The sequence below is a fragment of the Limulus polyphemus genome, unplaced genomic scaffold (assembly GCF_000517525.1).
Source record: "Limulus polyphemus unplaced genomic scaffold, Limulus_polyphemus-2.1.2 Scaffold180, whole genome shotgun sequence".
Classification (NCBI taxonomy): domain Eukaryota; kingdom Metazoa; phylum Arthropoda; class Merostomata; order Xiphosura; family Limulidae; genus Limulus; species Limulus polyphemus.
The window spans coordinates 864,430-884,629 of record NW_013665790.1 but is presented as its reverse complement, the minus strand read 5'-3'; the positions used below and the strand labels follow the sequence as shown (position 1 = coordinate 884,629).

The 20,200-nt window shown below is 32.5% G+C and overlaps 1 protein-coding gene across 2 annotated transcripts in view; it reads left to right on the top strand.

Moving 5' to 3' along the window:
- Positions 1-20,200, top strand: part of LOC106478107 (calcium-binding mitochondrial carrier protein Aralar1-like) — a 93,893-nt gene that overhangs the window by 14,733 nt on the left and 58,960 nt on the right. For both annotated transcript variants that reach the window (XM_022381636.1, XM_022381635.1), the window contains 4 exons: positions 4,505-4,651; positions 5,230-5,368; positions 11,510-11,606; positions 13,897-13,987. In XM_022381636.1, the coding sequence (XP_022237344.1) occupies positions 4,505-4,651; positions 5,230-5,368; positions 11,510-11,606; positions 13,897-13,987 (474 nt within the window). The remainder of the gene's footprint in view (positions 1-4,504; positions 4,652-5,229; positions 5,369-11,509; positions 11,607-13,896; positions 13,988-20,200) is intronic.

Below are 20,200 nucleotides of genomic sequence, written 5' to 3'. Positions count from 1 at the left end.
AAAATAATTATTTTTAGGTTTCATGTATATAGTTGAATAACCAAGAAATCATAAATTACTATATCAATACCATAGAATTCCACCATAATTTATCAAGCTTAGTAACTAAGCTGCATTTAGGTCTAAAAATATGAAATTTTGAGCAGACTAAAAACTCAGCCTACCTCCTTGAAATCTTTGTTCGAAAGAACGAAATGATGTCCTAGCATTTTAAAATGGATGAAAAAGCCACTAGGGAGATATTTTGAGATTTTGATTGATTTTTCACGTGTCCTTTATTGAATTAAATGTATATAAGGGACTGTTTCCAAAAATGGAAAGAGGTGAGTGGGGGCACTGTATTTGATATCTCAGCAAATAGAAAAAGATATGACATTCTTATTTTATATTCTAGCTTGTCAATATTGGTAATTTGAGTTCCTAATTCATATGAAACCATAGACTTAGTATTTTGACATCATGTGACACACAAAAATAGATGTTTAACTGTATTTTTTTAATATTTACTTTTAAATTAAGAAATTAAATAATGTATAATACTAAAACTTGAATTATAATCTACAGTTTGATACCAAACTTATTGACATAAATTCATGCAATAGTTCAATAAAATTTTGAATGCGAGACAACAGACGTGATGAAATGACTTTTGACCTGTGACCCATCTGGAGTGAGTTAATGGTTCTCTCTTATGTTTAATACTATATTATTTATAACCAATAGAAAGCCAAGGTTTTCATTTGTCAAATGACATATTATATTACTTTGTTTTCTAAACATAGAATTATCAAAATCATAAATAATATTCAACGTCAAAACTGGTACAAAATTAAAAACATTTTATTTAGGCCTATCTGTGGCCTTTTCACTCGGACTAGTAAAAGAAAAGACTCGCTATATTCCCGGATAAATATTTTTTTTTAGTTTATTAAAAATACTTCACTAAAAACCTGACTTTTTTTCGATATTAATAACTTGTAATGTGTACTAAAAGTTTGCCAAATTTTGTGAAGATAGTTGTGTTATATCAAAAATTAGAAGTATCAAAACAATAACGACTTTAAGTGAGTACAAACATAGTTGTTCAATTCGACCGAGCCCATGTAGAGAGTTATGCTCTTTATTTCTCAGTATAAACATTGAATAAAAACAAGATTATTTTCATATTTGACAAATTTTTGAGATGAAGAAAAGTATTTTTAATCTTAAGATGAAAATCACTTTGTACTCGGACTAGTAAAAGAAAAGACTCAATATATTTATGGATAACTCTTTTTTTTTAGTTTATTGAAAATACTGCACTAAAAACCTGATTTTTTGTATGTTAATAACTTGTAATGTGTACTGAAAGTCTGCCAAATTTTGTGAAGATAGTTGTACTATATTAAAAGTTAGAAGTATCCAAACAATAATGACTTTAAATGAGTACAAACATAGTTGTCAATTTGACAAAGCCCGTGTAGAGAGTTAAGCTCTTTAATTCTCGGTATAAACATTGCATAGAAACAAGATTATTTCCATATTTGACAAATATATGACCCTAATCATTTAAAATCAGTAGTTCTAGATAATCATAGATCCTTTGTGAAAATGAATTTTTTTCTTCCAAAAATGTAATTAATTTGATTTGTTAATGTTATGGCATCAGGGGTACTTTGATATTTTTGTTAGGTTTTATTTCCTCTTGTTTTCTAAGTCATCTGTTGAAAGCTTTTTGCCAGGAATATTATGAACATTTGGGACATTATTAAAGAACAGAAGTATTTCTAAGAAGGGAATACTACTGCAAAGTTGCTTCAGATTTGTCAAAACTGCCAGTGAAGTTTGATAGCCACTGATAGATTGAGACTAAATCTGTGTGTGATCAAGAGCTCTCAGTTTGGGGTGATGTAGCAAATTACATCAGTGCAGTATAATGTAAATTTCTACCAGAACTAGGGTACAAGGCATTTGAAACCATTGCAGAGGCTATCTGTGACCAACATTTCAAGGCTAAACTTCACTTCTAGGCTGTGGTTCTCCATTTGGAGCCTTTCTTGACAGTCTACCATACAGATGCAACAATGGTCTGTGTCATTTCAGGTGATGTGAGTGAAATTATATGAGAATTAATGAGATTCAATGAAAATGAATTTCTGTAGTGTTTTGTGTTGGAACACTTGTGTGAATTGATATCAACAAAAAAATAAAACTGTGTCCACTTCAAAAAGATTGATATTGGTATTCTAGCAATAAGAGCTCTTAAAAAAGGTGAACTCTGGTGAAAAGCAAATCATTAAGTACTGGCTTGAATGTAGAGATTTTCTTGTTAATCTTGTAAAGAAGACCGGAGAAATGTCTTTTGTCATACTTGTTGGTTAGAAACCTCTTTTGCTTGAACCCAAGAAACATGGCTTGTGACATGTCAGCATATAAGGACATATTCAAATAGGTACTGGGAATACTGTTAAGTACAGAGATTCTGAAAGAAAATGATAGTGAAAACATAGTTCAACAGTTTTCCCTGTTCTTGGATAAGATTCCTATTATTAGTTCTGAAAAATTTACTAAATTTCATAAAGCTCTGATAGGGTTTATGTATTTCTTAGTGAGTACATGAAGAACACTGCATATGCCAAGCTTCTGGAAGTTGTCAAACTGCTACTTGTTTTGTCATATTGACAAATAAGTATTGAGAGATTTTTTTATAAATAAGGAAGTAGAGATTTAAAACCTGAAGGAGAGATCAGATATGGCCCAACATGTAATCTGTGGTTATGTAAAATCTGTTGGAAGACTATTTGATGTTCCCATCATGAAGGATATATTTGTCTCAGCTGCATATGCCACAAGGCATTATGGGCTTTATCTTGAATATGAAAGACAGCAAGGGAAAAACATATTTTGGATGACATAGAGGAAATTAAAGGCAGAGGGATGTATATTAAAGTGGATGTAGGACAGTTAAGTCTGCTGACAGCCTAGCAAAAACCTGAGGGAACAGGAAAACTTGCCTTTGTAACTGAATCAAACTCTTTTAAAGAAAACTGACAAAGAAAAAGAAAGGGAGCTGGAAGAAATAGAGAAAGAACTGAACAAAAAATTGTTTGTTGTTTTCCTGACTTTTGGTAGTGATGCAATTTTTCGTTTTCCAAGGAGAGTGTTTTCTATGCTATTCATTTTGTAAAATTCAAATGCACCATAATACTAAAGTTGTATTTGCTGTTTATAATTGTAGTTTTTGTTAGAAGTAAAATTTACATGTACAGATGAAGTTCTATCTGCATTAAATTTTTGTGTTTTGAAGTCTTACAGTACAGTATTAACAATGACATGTTCTTAATGTATGTGGACACTATTTTAGGCTACTAAGTTTGTATGAGGTGTGTACCTAAAGGTTTGTAGGCAAAATACATCAGTTTGAGGCTATCTTCCAATTCTTCTGCAAGATTTATCCTGTGAATGTTGAAAGATAGTTTCTTAACTGTCATGAATATTTGTTGTTGTTTGGAGTCCTTGAAAAAACACTTGAAGCACTAAAAAGTCCTTGAATTTTATCATCATAACTGCATGCAAGCCATGGGCAAGAGCATGACACATTTCACTTACCACCAGGATAGCAAATAAAATTTTACATAATCAAAATATTTATTTAGGTGCTGTCTAGCAAAGCTGATTATCTGTAGTAACTGTCCAATTTTTATTTAATTTGATCACAAAACTTTTAAGTTATTTATTTTAGTATGGGCTTATATAAACTTAAATACAGTTAGGTATGTGATGACACTCAAAACCTTGCTTTGTCAGCGTGATGCCATTGCTCATTTTCTTTCAAGATACTAGACTCACAATCTGTGGGTCACGGGTTCAAATCCCTTTCACTGAACATGCTCACCTTTTCAGCTGTGGTGGTGTTACAGTATGATGGTCAATCTCACTATTTGTTTGGTAAAAGAGTCACCCAAGAGTTGGCAGTGGGTAGTGATGACTAGCTGCCTTCCTTCTAGTCTATCACTGCTAAATTAGATTAGATGAGTAGATTTTTGTACAATTCAAGTAAAAAACAAACCATTTTCTTGCATAATTCAATATGAGATAGTTTTGTATTTTTTTTTATGTGCCTGTTAGATGATCAAAGTATTTTCTTGTTAGCTTATGAAGCATTTTGACTCCAGCAGTTTATTAATGGCATACAAATAAATATATTTTAAATGTTAGTTTTAGCATATAGCTTTAACCTTAGAGACTGCATCTCACTTCAGTGACAAATTATATGGTTGAAATAGTGACTAGTAACTGCATTGTTTTTTATTTATATTAAACTTGATTGAGCTCAATTACATTTCACTTGCGCTGTAGTTCTTATCACAGTTGTTTAGCAAAAATAAGTAGCTTACTTTTGATATAAATTTGTAATTCATAAATATGTAAGTTTTTATGATTTTTGTAACATGTTATTTTCGGTTAAATATTTCTATAAAATGATTTGTGTGTAAAACACTTTTGATATACTTCTTTCCTATAGGACTTCCATGAGGAACATGCCATTCAAGCTTTTCGAAAATATGACAAAAGCAAAAGTGGAAGCATTTCTGCTTTGGACTTCAACTATATCATGATTAATGTTAAAAGCCATCTTTTAACTGAAGATGTGAAGCAGAATCTTGTTGGAGTAAGTATCACCTATATTTATAAAAAAAAAGTTTTTATAGTAATGGTAAAGTGACTTTAAACTAAATATACCTCTGCAGGGTCCCTGAAAGTGTTCTGTTGCAAAAGTAAATAAAACCAAAATTAAGAGTAACAAATACTTTTATTTATTTCTTTTGAAATTCATATGTCATGCTGTGTTGTAGCCTACAGAGTTCATAATTTTTCTCGTGATTCATGGCATGTGCATGTTTTGCTGACATCACGACGGTACAAATTGCAATGTCAAGCATCCCTTATATGATGTCATTTTAGTGAAAATTGGCTGATTTACAGACAACACACTACTGTATAAGGGTGCGAGTGGTTAATACAGGTGATCCCTCCAGGCAGCCTTTGTCCCCCTTTTGGGGAAATTATAAAAATATTGTATACAGTTGTTGGCAAAACTTCCTTTGCAAAGATTCAATGAAATGGACATTTTCAAACTCAAAAGTACATTTGAATTTTGAAGGTTTTTATTTCCTTTCCAAAGTGGTCATGGAAAAACTGTTTCATTTCTCTCAGATATGCTTTAAATTTTTGCTTCTATTCTTTTAGGTAGCTGGAGGTTTGGGAGGCCATCTGGTGACTTTTCCATACTTTATGGCTTTTAACAGCCTACTGAATAACATGGAGTTAGTCAAACGAATCTACCTGAACTTCACCAGAGGCAGTTCTACACAGGAGGTTACAAAAGGTATATAGAATATTGGGATTTTTTTATATTATTTAAAATGCCAAAGGGTCATGTTGTTCATGGTTCCAGTATTATGTTGGAAGGGTAATTGTTTTTTTATACATTTCCTGTATTTTTTTATCTAATAACTTTATTTACTATCCATCTTGATGAGTTATTAATATTGTACATAGTGATATATTTTTGTACTTTAACTGAAACTTTGATAAACCTGATCATCCCACTGTTTTTAGGTTCATTAATATCATGAAATAAATTTGACTTTCAGAATTCCTTCTACACTTGATTGTTTTGCAAATTAACTTTTATTTTAATTCTTTCAACACATGTCCATGTAAAATACACAAGCTAGGGGCAAAAGTGTATATGTGAAACTATAGATATTATAACTCTGAGCATTCATAATATACTATCAGGAAAATTGGTAAGATTTTATTAAAGATTTCAAGTATTTTCTACATAAAGAATAAGATTTTTTAAATCAAGTATTTGTAGTAACAATTTTCAGAATTTGTTTTTGCCAGTTTCACTCAGACTAGTTCTAGTGCAAGGTGATTTTCATGTTAAGATCAAAAAATGTAAAAAGTTAACCCTTGTGTAATGAAGCAAAATTTGGGTTATATTTAAAAACGTATAAAACCTTTCAAATATGCATTTTAAAACATAGATAATAGATAATTCACTAAGATATAATAGTGAAACCTAAGTACAGTTTAACTGTCTCTTTAACTAATATATATATATATATATATATATATATATATATATATATCGAGGTAAGAAAAAACAGTTACTGCCATAGAGGATGAAACAGCTTTACCACTAACAGACGTTAATTGCAACTGATAATGAATGCTGCCCACCAATTTCAAAATAACTGTTGGGAGCTTGTACTTTAAAATAAGCATTTTATATTGGTTATGAACATGAATGACAAATATTTACTAGTGCTTTGGAAATCTCAAACTAAAGTTATTGAATGTGGGTGTGGATCTGTCATGGGGTGCTAAATATATTTCAGAGTTTATTAGATTGAACCAAAAGACATGTAAGTAATGTAATGAATATAGATTGTGTCTAAACCTACATATATAGTCTAGGTTTGGTATTATTTTATTTATGAAAACTAAAAGTTAAGAATTGTGAATGTTCGTATGTCATGTGACAATAAAACTGAAGTTCGAGTATTTTTTTAATTGTTTCTTTTGAATATAGGAATTAAAACTTGTATAATATAAAACTGTAAATTACAAACGGTATTATAATGCTAATATTATTGGCAAAGTTTGATAGTAAAGTTGTATAATTAGATTTGAAAACTAACTTTGTAAAAGCTTGTGACTTGCTGAAAGGCATACCTGTGTGGGAAGATCATAAGTTCTTATCTCCTTTACCTATTATATAATAGCAGATGTTTGTTAAAACAATTCAACAGTAAGTTTCCTAAAAATAGTGAGGAATAAATGTAAAATGCTCAGTCAATCCAAATACCTTGGATCATAGTGTATATACAACATGATTGTCTAGTGGGTCGTTTACAACCATATTCTGTCATTCCATGTATTATTTCAATCAAGAAATTTTCATTGCATTTGTTTTTAAGCAAAAAAGACTGACTGAAATGCACTGTTGGCAAAAATATACTCAAACATGTTCTTCTCTTTATGCATTTTTTACATTCATATTTCTTTCAATCAGTCGACAGAGGTTGACCCCTTTTTTCATGAACTTTCTTCATGAAAGACCATTTGGCAATTAAGAAGACTGATGAATTGATATTGATATGAAATCTTAGGAATTGCAAAAATGGATAATTTTCCCATAATGTACTCTTGAAAAGAAGCATTTTGTTATATAATTTTTTTTACTGTTAGCTGTTCGGGAGATACAAAGCATGACAGACACATGTATGTTTGATATATGATGTTTAAAAGATATTTCATTACTGATGTATATCAACATTCCTTGGTAATGAGATGTCCTTTCTGTCAACATTGTTTTGTATAATAAGTCTCGGTCAGCTTTTTTTTTCTGAAAATGTCTTTTTTTGTTCTCTCTTGTAAGTATTGCACTTTTGATAGTGTTTTTAATCAAGTAAAATTCATATTCTAAGGGAGTAAAGTGACTTCCAGTTGTTCTAGTAATCTTCATATGATATTGAAACAAACTTCCTTAAAGAAATGCTTGAAACCACTTATGAATATGATTCATGATTTGGATCCACAATAAAGAGGACCTTGAAAATTTTATCCTGCAATTTAGTTTTGATTTAAGTGTAAACCTCACAGGCAAAAGTTTACAAGATTTTTTTTTACTTAGAATATTCCTGGCTGAAGCAGTATTTACAGTTTTCTTTCTTGAATCCCCAGTGTGTTGAATGAAATATACCATTTAGCGAAACCTTAAAAATTATAGTTGTGGAAAATGTTCTGGTTTGAAACAAGACATTATCTAAAATATATTACAAATATTGAAAAAACCTTTATTTCAAAAGCTGCAATTATGTTTTACAAGTAATCTTTAAAGTGTAGTCTCTGATTTGGCACTTTTGATTTTTTCTTTTGCTCTTAAAGTTTTAATGACAAATTAGTCTTTTCCAGATGTATTTGTAATTTAATCCAAAATGAGAAAAAGGCTAACAACGTTCATCTATTAGGTAGTGTACTCACAGATGTTAAAACATATATAAAGAAATATTAATAAGTTTAATGCTAGAAAGGCTAACATTTGCAAATGAATGTTATATCTCTCCTATTATCCTCAAGATTTGATAAGATCCTTAGAATACGGTATATTTTGAAAGATAATGATATTCAGGGTAGGGGAAGGGGCATACACTACAACCTATATACTTCAAGGGAATACACATATAACACATTGTCAGTTTGATATTTCTTTTTAAGACATGTGTAAATAGGGCAGTCAGTTTGTGTAAGTAGGTTTATTCACAATGACAAAAACTTTAAAGGTAATTTTTAGACAAATAAGAACTATTGTTTGACACAGTATATGCAATTTTATGTATTGTGAATGAAAACACTTAAAAATAATTTTTACATATACAGGCAATGTCTCTAGGGTTCAAAGCTTTCTATGATATATATTGAAAAGTATTTTTGCCTTTGGCCATTAAATCAAGGGAAAGTCTCAGATCTTTCAGTTTTTGTCTGTGGAAACTGTCGCAAGGTATTTTTTGGCAGAGTCTCATCTAGTTTGGTTAAAATATAAAGGAGTGGCAGGTGGAAAGCCTTTAGTTTAACCCTTTCCTGAAGATATTGGTTGATGTGACTGACCTTGTAACCACAAAGTAGGTCATCAGAGTTTCCATACTATAACTTTTGTTATATTTTGTGTATCTTCACAAAATTTGGCAAGCTTTCAGTAAACATTGCATTACAACTGTTTTGTGCACAAAAAATCAGATTTTTAAATTAAGTATTTTGACTGAAGATTTGGCTGTGAATATACAGAGTCAGTGTGTTGACTGCTTTGAGTGCAGAATGATTTTCATTTTAAGAATGAAAATACTTTTAATTTGAAAAGTTTCAAATTTCCTTTGCATAATCTTTAAAACATCCTAAATAAATATAAAACATTTTTTTCCACTAAAATTTTATATTTTGTTTGTTATTTTCTCTACCCTCACTTGGTCGATTTGACCAACCTTGTAACCACCATAAAAAATATATCTTAATTGCCCTTTTTCTTTCTAGAATAACTTCAGATTGTAACTAAAAACTGCATTTGTTTATTCTAAATGGCTCAAAGCTTATAACAGTCTATATTTGTATATACTTAATTTTATTGTTTTATTGCCCTTTGAACCACGTTTAATTAATAATCCTGCCATACAAATTGTAAATAATTTGGCGAACCTTTAGTACATATTATAGTGTTGAATGATGTAACACGAGCTGCTTGTGAAGATTTGTTTTTCATTGTTTTACCTAATTCTACCTAACTGAATAAGTTTCTAATTTTTCATTTTAGTTACTTTTATATTAATAGATAAAAAATATGTGATCTATTCTTCTTGTTTTTTTTGTTTTTTTTGCTGTCAGTTACTGATGAAATCTAAGTCTAATGATGGTAATAATACACTGAATACTTTTAAGTTACTTATATAATGCACATAAGAACACAGAAGAATGAAAAGCTCAAAGCAAACAATGTCCTATAACTATTATGATTTAACTGGATTTCCAACTAAAACAAGTGGGCTAATTAATTCAATTAGCTGCTTGATCTGAACACCACTTAATAAACTTTCAAACTGAAGACGAAAGTGTAAACTACTTGTACCTGATGATGACAAAACCTTGTTGAAACATTATACATTTGCTGTTATGTTAAACTTATATTAAAGTTTTTCTTCATTACCTATACAAGCCATCTCCAAGCATTATTAGTCTCAAAGTGGGTTCCTCGTCATCGAATTATAAAACCTACTATTATGTTGAAGATCAAACAAAAGAATATAAAGCTGATTTTAATCAAGCAACCTCATAAACCTCAGTTTCCATTAAAAGTTCTCTGAGAAATTTTTCATTCTCTCTAATTAGCACAGAACTACAGAACTATTCAACTGACCTTGTGGTTTTCACACTATAACTTTTAATATGTTTTGTGTATCTTCACGAAATTTTTCAAGCTTTTAGTAAACTTTAGAAGTCTTTTGTTGACAAGAAATTATAATTTTAATTAAGTATTTTAACTCTCTCTCCACTGGCATCTTTTTCTGCTCATGTCACAAGATTTTAGTGAGGCAAAGCATAATTTTTGTAGCCTTTAATCTTGTTTGGTTATAGAGCCATGAAATAGATAACCAGACTCGTATTACTACACCCACCTCTCACATCCTCTCTTTACAAAACTGCCAAAGTTCTTTTTGATGTACAGTACTATGTTACTTATAACCAATAGAAAGCCAAGGTTGTCATTTATCAAATATTTATATTACATTGTTTTCTGTAAAGAGAATTGTCAATTTTGCTTTCAGTTCAGGCTTGATTTCCATGGGAAACACAGCAACAATCTTAAATGAAGTTTTAGGGGCTGTTATTGCATAGTTAGAAAGCCAGAAAAATTGTGATAGTTATGGGACATTGTATGTTTTTTGCACATTATTATTCTGTGTTCTTTGGTTTATTATTTAATTAAATAAAAATTATTTAGTGCAGTACTACCATTTGTATAAAAAAGTAGGATTAAGTAGGATCTACATTCGACAGCAAAAAAAAAGACATTGGTAAGTACTTTTTGTCTTGCTTATCATGTGTATTTATTTATTATAAACAGAACCAAGATGTAAAAATAGGAAACTAGGTTTGGTGAAATAAATACCACTAATAATAATATAATATATTTTCATGAGGTATGTTCGCGTGTAGCTCATGCTTAAGGTAATTTGATAACATAATGTGAGGTACACACTCGCCAAGTTATTTACAACTTGTAATGGTGTGAATAGTAGTTACACAGGGTTCGAAGGGCAATAAAACAATAAAATTTAAGTATAAATAGATGTATACTATTATGACTGTAAAGCTATATAGGATAAACAAATGTAATTTCATATTACAATTTTAAGTCATTATAGAAAGAAAAAAAGAAAATTTAGATTCAGTTCGATTTTTTTTTAAGTGGTTATGAGGTCAGTCAAATTGACCAACCTTATACGAAATTAGGGTAGAGAAAATAAGAAATAAGATATAAAATTTGAAATGTATTTAGGAGATTTTAGATATTATGAAAATAAAATTTGAGATTTTTGAGAAGAAGATATGTATTTTTAATGTTTACGTGGAAATCACTTGTCACTTGGACTAGTATATAGAAACTGTATATGTTCACAGACAAATCTTTAGTAAAAATACTTCATCAAAAATCCAAATATTTTGTGTACGATAGACTTGTAATGCTTACTAAAATTCTGTTAAATTTTGTGAAGATACACAAAGTATATTAAAAGTTATAGTATGGAAACTATAGAGTACAAAATCTCAATTTGACCAACCTCGTAGCACCAAATGCTGAAGTTAGCTTTAAGTTTGTCTTAAAGGATTTAAGGGCAATTAATTTGGAAGATTTCAGGTAACAATATCTCCTGCACATAATTTATAAGAGCTTCTATTTTTTTAGAGGAGTTCCTGTTATCATCTCAGCAGATATCTCAGTTGACACCACTAGAAGTGGATATTCTGTTCCAATTAGCTGGATTTGTTTGTCAACAGACTGGGTGAGAACAACTGTATTTTGTCTATAAATGATCTGCATATGATATTTCCAGAGATGTTTGTACTGCTTCAACACTAATTAAAAATTATTATTTAATGTGTTTTGGTTTTACTTTGTTTTTTACAGACATTCAGCAGTGTGTGTTAAGTTCACAAAATCTTTTTTTTTCTCCCTCTATAGTCCTTTGAGTTGGAACATAGCATTGCTCAAGCATGTTACTAACTTTAACATTGCTCAAGCATGTTACTAACTTTAACATTGCTCAAGCATGTTACTAACTTTAACATTGCTCAGAGGTTAATTGTGTCATGTAGAGATTAGGCACCTTCTTGTCTATTATCTTGCAGGAATAACAAATAACATTATTTTTAATTAGTATGCTGAATTATTCTTGTCATCAAATGTGGCAGTAGGTGCAGATGGATTTGCCCATGATCTTCACCCACTGATTTAAAACAGTGTTGGGGCTTTAGAGAGCAGATTTTTGTAGATGTTTTCATAGATTTTTACTTAGGTTTTCTCTTAGATTTCAAGATACTTTACCATATCTTTTTTCATTTGGTCTTTAGCAGATATTTTATTAGACTTTAAGTGGAGTTTACCTTGGAATTTGTTTTAGAATTTTAGGATAGTTCTACATTGACATTTACTAATTTTGTACTGTTACTAATTTTCATTGAATTACTTAGAGATTTCAGTGAGATTATTTAAAACATTTAAAGCTCCCTTTTTTCTCATGTTAACAAGATTATTTTGGTGTAGTCTTACTTTTTGTTTATTGAATAAGTGTAAGTTCACTCTGTGAGCAAACTGTGAGTTTGTTTAATGTATTTAGCATTATTTTCATTTTTATTTTTGTATTGGAGTTAGATCTATAAATTCATTTGTTTTTGTTTGTTTGTTTAATAAAGTCTTTTATACTGTGGGTAGCCACACTCTTCTTTCTTTTGTTTATACCTACAAAATTACTCGCTTTCTTGTAATTTGTGATATTTTTTTGAATTGAGTAATAGGGTATTGATGTTTGTACTGTAAACATGGTGATGTTTATTTAACATTTATTTTTGTCCTGCCTTGTTTGATGTGGCCCAATGATTGCACCTGTCAGCAAAACATGCCTGCATATGAGACTCGCAAACCTCTTGTTTCTGCAAGTCCGAACTTCTCTGCATTAACAGATATCCTTGAGATACTATAGTGTTGTAGTTTTATCAGAAATATCTCATACAAATGCTGTACATTCTTTTTGAAGTTTTTGAGCATAGAGTATTCTCAAGCACATGAATACGTATATATCTGTAGTGTGTCCCAGTTTTGTTTTATTGGAGGAATGTCATTTGACAATGCTGTAGACGTACACCTTTTCTTGGGTGTCTGGATTTGTAAACATTCAAAATGAAATTTAGTTTTATTGAATCAATTTTGATAATTAGTTGATATTTGAAAGTTATGTATGAGATACAGATATACACTCATATTTAAAGGGAAATTTATTTTCTTTTATCAACTGCTCTATCTTTTTGTATATTAAAGAGTCCAAACATAGTTTGATTTCGTGTAGTTTCTTTAAGTAATAGCTTCATAGATTTATGTTAGTATTATTTTTGTTGCAAAATATGTACCATTTACCAAATATCAACATATTTTTCTGACAATGAAAATTTTTTGCTTCAGAATTCTTTTTACTTGATGATTCACAGAAGAACTGTGTAGACTTTGCTGTTAAAGAAACATAAAATAACTTATTGTATAATGTGTGTGTATATAAAGTTCCGAAATATCCTTTTATTAATATTAACCTAACATAATTTGATAACAACCATTGACCAGATCAGTATTTGTAATATAATTCAACATATTACTCATTTAGCTTCTGCTTTCTTGGTTGATTAGTGTAATATTTAAATTAGTATCTCAGTCAGTTTTTTTTTCTATAATTTTTTCTTAAAGTGTTAATGAAAGATAGATAACAAATTATGAAAGTTATAAAGACTAATCGGCATATCCTTGTTTTCCAAAGTCCCTGTCACAGATTTTTATAAAGAAGTTCTGGTTATAGTTATTAGTTACTTTGAAATAGTTGTTGCATAATAAAACTTGTAACTCTAATCTCAAAGTGTGTGTGATGTTTTTCTGTGCTCAATTAGTTCTCAGAATTTTTAAAACAGAATATTTTTTCACCTTATTTAAGTAGAAAGTGTTGTGTAATCTTTATTTCTTTGTTTATCATTCTCATATTTCAACATCAGAAAATAGTTTGTAAAATAATGTTATTGTTTTTTTCTTTTCAGGCGTATTAATTTTGCTGATCTAGAAAAAATTGCTCCATTAAGATATGCTAAAGTTTTGTCATCTCGCATTGCTGATATGAAGGCAGTTGAGGTAGGTGGATTGAAATTTAAAGATTTGGGGCATAAGTATTTGTACAAGAACTTGGGTAGCCTGGATAGGGAATTTAATACTTTGTAGGAAATATAATCACCATTCCAAAACATACTTATCTCATCTCATACTTACAGCTGTTACTCGGCTGCTAGGGTTTCTTCCTTTGCCCATCTAAGCATTGGTCTGATTTTGTTCTCGCTTGCTCCAGTGTGTTATATCCTACTTAATTACCTTTGGTGTGATATTTGTCTTGTGACACTCTACCTAATAAATGCATTATCTATCCTGGTACTGTGTATAAGCACCTCATTCAAGTAATGTTATCACTTTTTCATTACTAAAGGGTTTCTCGGTGCTAATCAAAGATACTTTATGCATTCTCTGTGTTACCTAGTTGATTTCGAAAACAAAAAAAATCCAATTGACAAGCTGATTTAGACTCTTGTTTGAGACTGTCAGTGATCTTATTTGTAATGAGATGGAGACGTATATTTGATTCCGTGGTGTTCCTCCTGGGGGGTCTGAGTCTACAATTCAGTTTGATCCTCCTGGAGAGAATTTAGATTCTCTTTTTCCTGCACCTTCTGGGACAGTGGTGTGTTTATGGACTTGCAACAATAGAATCCGGGGTTTGCTCCCCTATAATGGACACAGCAGATAGCCCAATGTTGCTTTGCTCTAACTAAACAAACTTACCTGATTAATTTTGTTCCAATCAACTGTAATTAACACAGTCTTAAAAATATAAAAAGGAGGCCACTCTAGGATAAGCTGCTTTTAATTTGTCTTCTTCAGTTGATTCATCGAGAGAGTGATGTTTTGGGTCTTTCCTGAGTGGCTTTTGAGCCTGCAATTACTTGATGGCTGAAAGGTGAGGGAGCAAATATTTAGTTTTCTATCTATACAAGGCATTGTGGTACATGCAGGGAGGTTATTTCTCAGTTACATGAAGAAATAATTATGCCTGATCCGATATGGATCTCAGAACTTTGTCATTTAGCCTACCACCCCTGGATGGAAGCATATTCCAACACTCAAATAATATATATGCTCCTTGAATTTAGAGGTTCTAAGGTGGAGTTTGAAGTTTACCTCTAAAATCCGATGTATTGTGTACCTTATGCTACACTTTGTTGGAAGACTTTCAAAATCACCAACTTCATTGATGAAGAGTTGGAACAATTATTAGCATTTGGAATTTTTTGTGCACAAGGGTCAGGTACTGCAGTTCAGGGTTTTTACTTTCAGACTAGCATCAGCTTAACATGGGTTCTGCCAAATTGTATGAGTTTTTTCTCATCACATCCATTTCATAGCACTTCACCATTTCACAGATGACTGGTTACTGCTTACCTTGATTCTGCTTTCAGAAATAACTAAGGCAGGCTTCATTCTTAGAGCTGAGACATCTATTCTTGCTCCAATTCGCTATGTTATCAGTTATTTTTTTTCATCACATCTCTCAGCTGACTCCCATTCAGCTCCATGCTATGGAAGAAGAAACCTGACATTTACTCACCTCTCCTTCTCCCACTGCATGGATGGTTCTTTCTGTTCTGGAAATGTGGGCATCACTCAAATCCCTCATGCCTTTGGGACGAGAGCACAAGAGATTCTTTTAATGGTCTTTATGTGACCAAGAAATCATAAATATCAATGCACTGGACTCTCCAGTATCCTTAGTTGGGATTGATCTTGAGGGGTTGTTAAATCGAGACACTACTGAGATATGGGTTCCTCTGCCACCACCTCATCCAGATTTACATCTCTTCACAAATGCCTCACTTCAGGGATGTGGTACATGAAACAACAGTCAGGAATTCCAGGGTTTACGCATGGACAATGAGGCTTTCCTACACAATGTTTTAGTCATTCTTGCTCTTCAAAAGGCAATGCCTCATAGTATGGGCTTATTAAGGGGACAGTCGTCAGGCTTCACTTTAACAATTCTATGGTGGTGTCCAGTGTTTCTCATTGAGGAGGCACTTGGTCCAGGGCTCCTTGTTTTCGAATATTGAATCTCCTTTTTTTGGCTTTGGCAATGGATGCATTCCGTCAAGACGGGACAGGATTACAACTCTAGGCCTTCCCTCCAATTCATATGGTACCCAAGGTACTAACTATGATTTGTTCTAACCCATTGTTGGGTCCTGTGGATAGCACCGGATTGGTAGCTACACCCTGGTTTATGCTTCTGCGGTACCTTCAGGGGTGTCCACCTCTTCCACTTTTTCTTAGGCCATCTCTATGGAGGCAGCCATGATCTGACATAGTACACCCAGCTAACCAGAGCTAAAGCTTCAAGCATAGAGGTTATACAGTTTTTTGCATGGCATCGGGGTTTAATTTGTAGGCTTGCCAGGTATTTGTCTCAGATCTTTTTGCTTAGTTCCATGATGGATTTCTCAATGGAAATGATGCACATATTGGCAATGGTGTATTGAGAAGAGGTTGAACCCACTTCGATCAGAAATGCCATCCATAACTTGTTTCTGACCTGGTTCTTTGGCAAGTGTTTTTGCATCTTCCACAATCTTTCTGTATAAGGCAGCCTTATCAACTACTGTTCAATACTTGTGACAAAATATTTTTTCAGCTCCCAGTACTCTCTGGATTTCTTAAGTCAATTTGAGTCTTTTGTCCCAAATGACCAATCCAGTTACCTAAGTGGTATATTAGGGTTACATTACATGTCCTTTTTCAACACCTGTTTGTGACCTGATTCTCATATGCCATGTATCACCTTTACCTGAAGGTTTATTTTTCGTTGCTGTTGGCCTTCAGACAACGCCAGTCGGAGTGGTTTGCACAGACCGCTTTATTATTCTCAGACAGGTTCTTCTCACTCAAGACACTGTCAGATAGGGAATGGGATAAATCCTTTTTCATCGATTTATCTGATTCATATTTCTTACTTCTATGATGGATCAGATTTTGATCATTTTCGTGTTCAGTGAGTCTTAAAGATTTTGTTGCCTGCACTAATGCCTTTAGAGATGCTAGACAATGACTTTTTATTCTGGACTCTCTTCAAGGATGAGGAATCTTCTCAGATTCACTACTAATCAGATTTGTTAAACTTTGATGTCCTTAGCAGCTCAGTTGAATTCCCTGCTGAAGGCCAGTGTGTGGACTGCTATGTGGATCTCCCCCAATACTTTTATCTCACATTATTTGCATGATCTGGCAGTATCTTTTTTGAGGAATTTTGCCTACCCCCTGTAACTATCTTAACCACTTCTGCTAGATTATATGGAGAGATGAGTATTTTCATTGCTACCTTTCAGGTCCCTTACCTCATTTTTACAGGATCCCACTTTGTTGCTAGTGTTACCCAGGCAGGTGTGCTTTTGTCAAACCAATTCTGCACTAGCAACCACTAATTCAGTATACTTTATCTCAGTTGTAACAGGTACTGTAGAAATGAGGTGTTCCATAAGACCACTTAGAGGCTATCCGGGTGGTATTACTGTACTATGCTGGACCGCCACTCATTGCCATCCCTGCCGATCATTGGATTGAGTAAATCAGGGCTGGTTTGCTTTTAAAAATTTAGGGAATTTGGTTCACTTATTGCAATGTTTCCAGAGTACTTTTCTTCAGAACTCCCCAACCTGCATCACCCCCAGATTCTACTAGTGGAGCTAGGGAGTCCTTACCATACCCAGTTTTCAATTACTGGTGGTGGACAGAGGCTTTTCCTACAGTGTTAGAGTGAATTCCTCCACTATTGGAGAAGAGGGCAAAGTTGGGGGCCCTCCTACCTGGGACCCTGCATGTTTTTCCCAGATATCAATAGGAGAGGCACAAACCTATACGGGAGCCTACTTGTAATACCAGATTAGATTTCACACTCGGCTCTCTGGTTGGGTTGAGCATTGCACTTCTTTTTGATAAATATTGGTTCAGTATATTGTTCATGGAAGATGGTCCATTATCTCCATGTAAGTCTGAATGCAGAATGGTCCCATCCTTGGTCCTAGGTTGAGCTCAGTTTGTTCCATGTCCTCCCCATAAATCTGGGGGCAAGTGGAAGTTACCTGGCCTATATGGTTGTTGAATGAAGATAGTGTTCATAATTCCAGACTGTATGAGTTATATTTCCTCAGGTTGAGTAAGGCATACGTGATCCCACCATCCCGAGCCTGAGGTGTTGCCTTTTACACTTCTTCAGGTTGAGAGAAGGTTTGTCCACTTCAGCATTGCTTACCTCCTCATTGTGATTCTGGGGCTTGGAATGCATCACCCTATGGCTACACGTTGGGATCCACTCATTAGTATACATGTATAGATTGTGGTCCAATTACCCTAACCACCAACGTGGGATATAGAGACCATGGCCCTATAATTCTGACCCCGAGTAGTGGAACCTCAGCTATCTGGTTGGGTCCTGGCCAGTAGTGATGACAAATCATGTAAAATTCCACCCACAGTACATGAATTAAGTTCCAGGTAAAGAGCATACCTGTTCTGGATGTAGTGTGGTTTCCCCACTAGGATGCCAATCTTCGATCAACACACCCATGATCTATGCAAATGCTTTCTGTATGGATAATGCCCTCACCAGCCCCTCCACCTTATCAATGTGGGATTACAGTTGTAAGTCTGAGGGGAGGTAAGTATGTTTTGGAAGTTAACATTTTCTAAAATTGAAAACATATTTCCAATAATACTTTCCCTCCTCTCACACTCTCCTGCTCTTTCTCCCCACTGAGAGCCAGTGTTATAGACTGGGAGTGAGTCAGTCTCGAAAGAAAAGTGATAACATTATCTCAATGAGGTGCTTATGTATAGTACCAGGATAGAGGGCACATTGAAATAGGTAGAGAATGTCATGAGACAAATATCACCAAGAGCAACTAAGTGGGTTATAAAAGGCTGGAGCAAGTGAGAAAAATCAGACCAATGCTTAGATGGGCAAAGGAAGAAACTCTGGCTGTCGAGTAACAGCTGTGAGTGTGAAGAGGTAAGTATTATTGGAAATACATTTTCAATTGATGAAAATGTTATCTTTTCATTTAAGCTCATGGTATATATTTTATGTAGACAGGAAAACAAGATTATTTTTTACAATTTATGAAAAGTATCTGTTTCTCTTAACTCTTTCAATACAGGCTCAGTTAATTTGACTGAACACATGACATTTTTGTACTCGTTTAAAGTCTTTATACATTTAATACTTATAACTTTCAATATAGTGTATTGGCTGTGGCCTAGGTTAGTGTGCATGGACTGTGAATTGAAGGTTTGTGGTTTGTTTCCCACAATAGTAAATAAAATAAATAATAATAATAAAATTTCATGACATACACACACAAGCAGCTCGGAGTAGCTCGTGGGTAATGTAAATTGATAGTGTAATGTGAATCGCCTGCTCCCCAAGTGATTTACAGCTTATAATGGTACAAATAGTAGTTAGACACAATTCAAAGGGCAATAAAACAATAAAATTTATGTGTAAATATATGTATACTATTATGGGTTTAAACCTATTTAGGATAAACAAAGGGTAATTTGGATTTATTTCTACTTCTTTTAATGGTTACAAGGTCGGTCAAACTTGATATATTCATGGACAAATCTTTTTTAATTTATTAAATATACTTCACTGAAAATATGATTTTTTGTATGTGAAAGATGTATAATATATATATACTAAAAAGTTAGTAGTATCAAAACTGTTAAGACTTTGAATGAGTACAAAGAGGTCATGTGGTCAGTCAAATCAACCAAGCCTGTGTTGAGAAAGTTAACCCTCTTAAGACTGGGTTTATAAAATTCATAGACCAGTATTTTGGGATTGTAAAAATGAATTACTCAATGAAACTGCATGAAACTTAACATAAAACTTCCTACAGAACATGAAGTATGTGTAAAATAAGTCACATAATTATATTTGATATTTGTATTAATTTTAAGTTTCTGAAATGGCATTTTTAAAAAATCAAGAAAAATACTTCTTTTCATCTTACATTTTTTTATGTGTTCCTAAGAAATTGTAATTGTATCTTAAAGTTTTTGTTTCAATAAAAATTAACTCGTTTTATAATCATTAACATATTTGGTTTTGGTACATTTTGTCATTTTCACCTATTAGAGCAATTACATAACCACCTAAAAATATATAAATTTCACATGATTAATAATGAATTTGCCTTGTCGAAACGTTGTACATTTGCTGTCATGTTAAACTTATATTAAAGTTTTTCT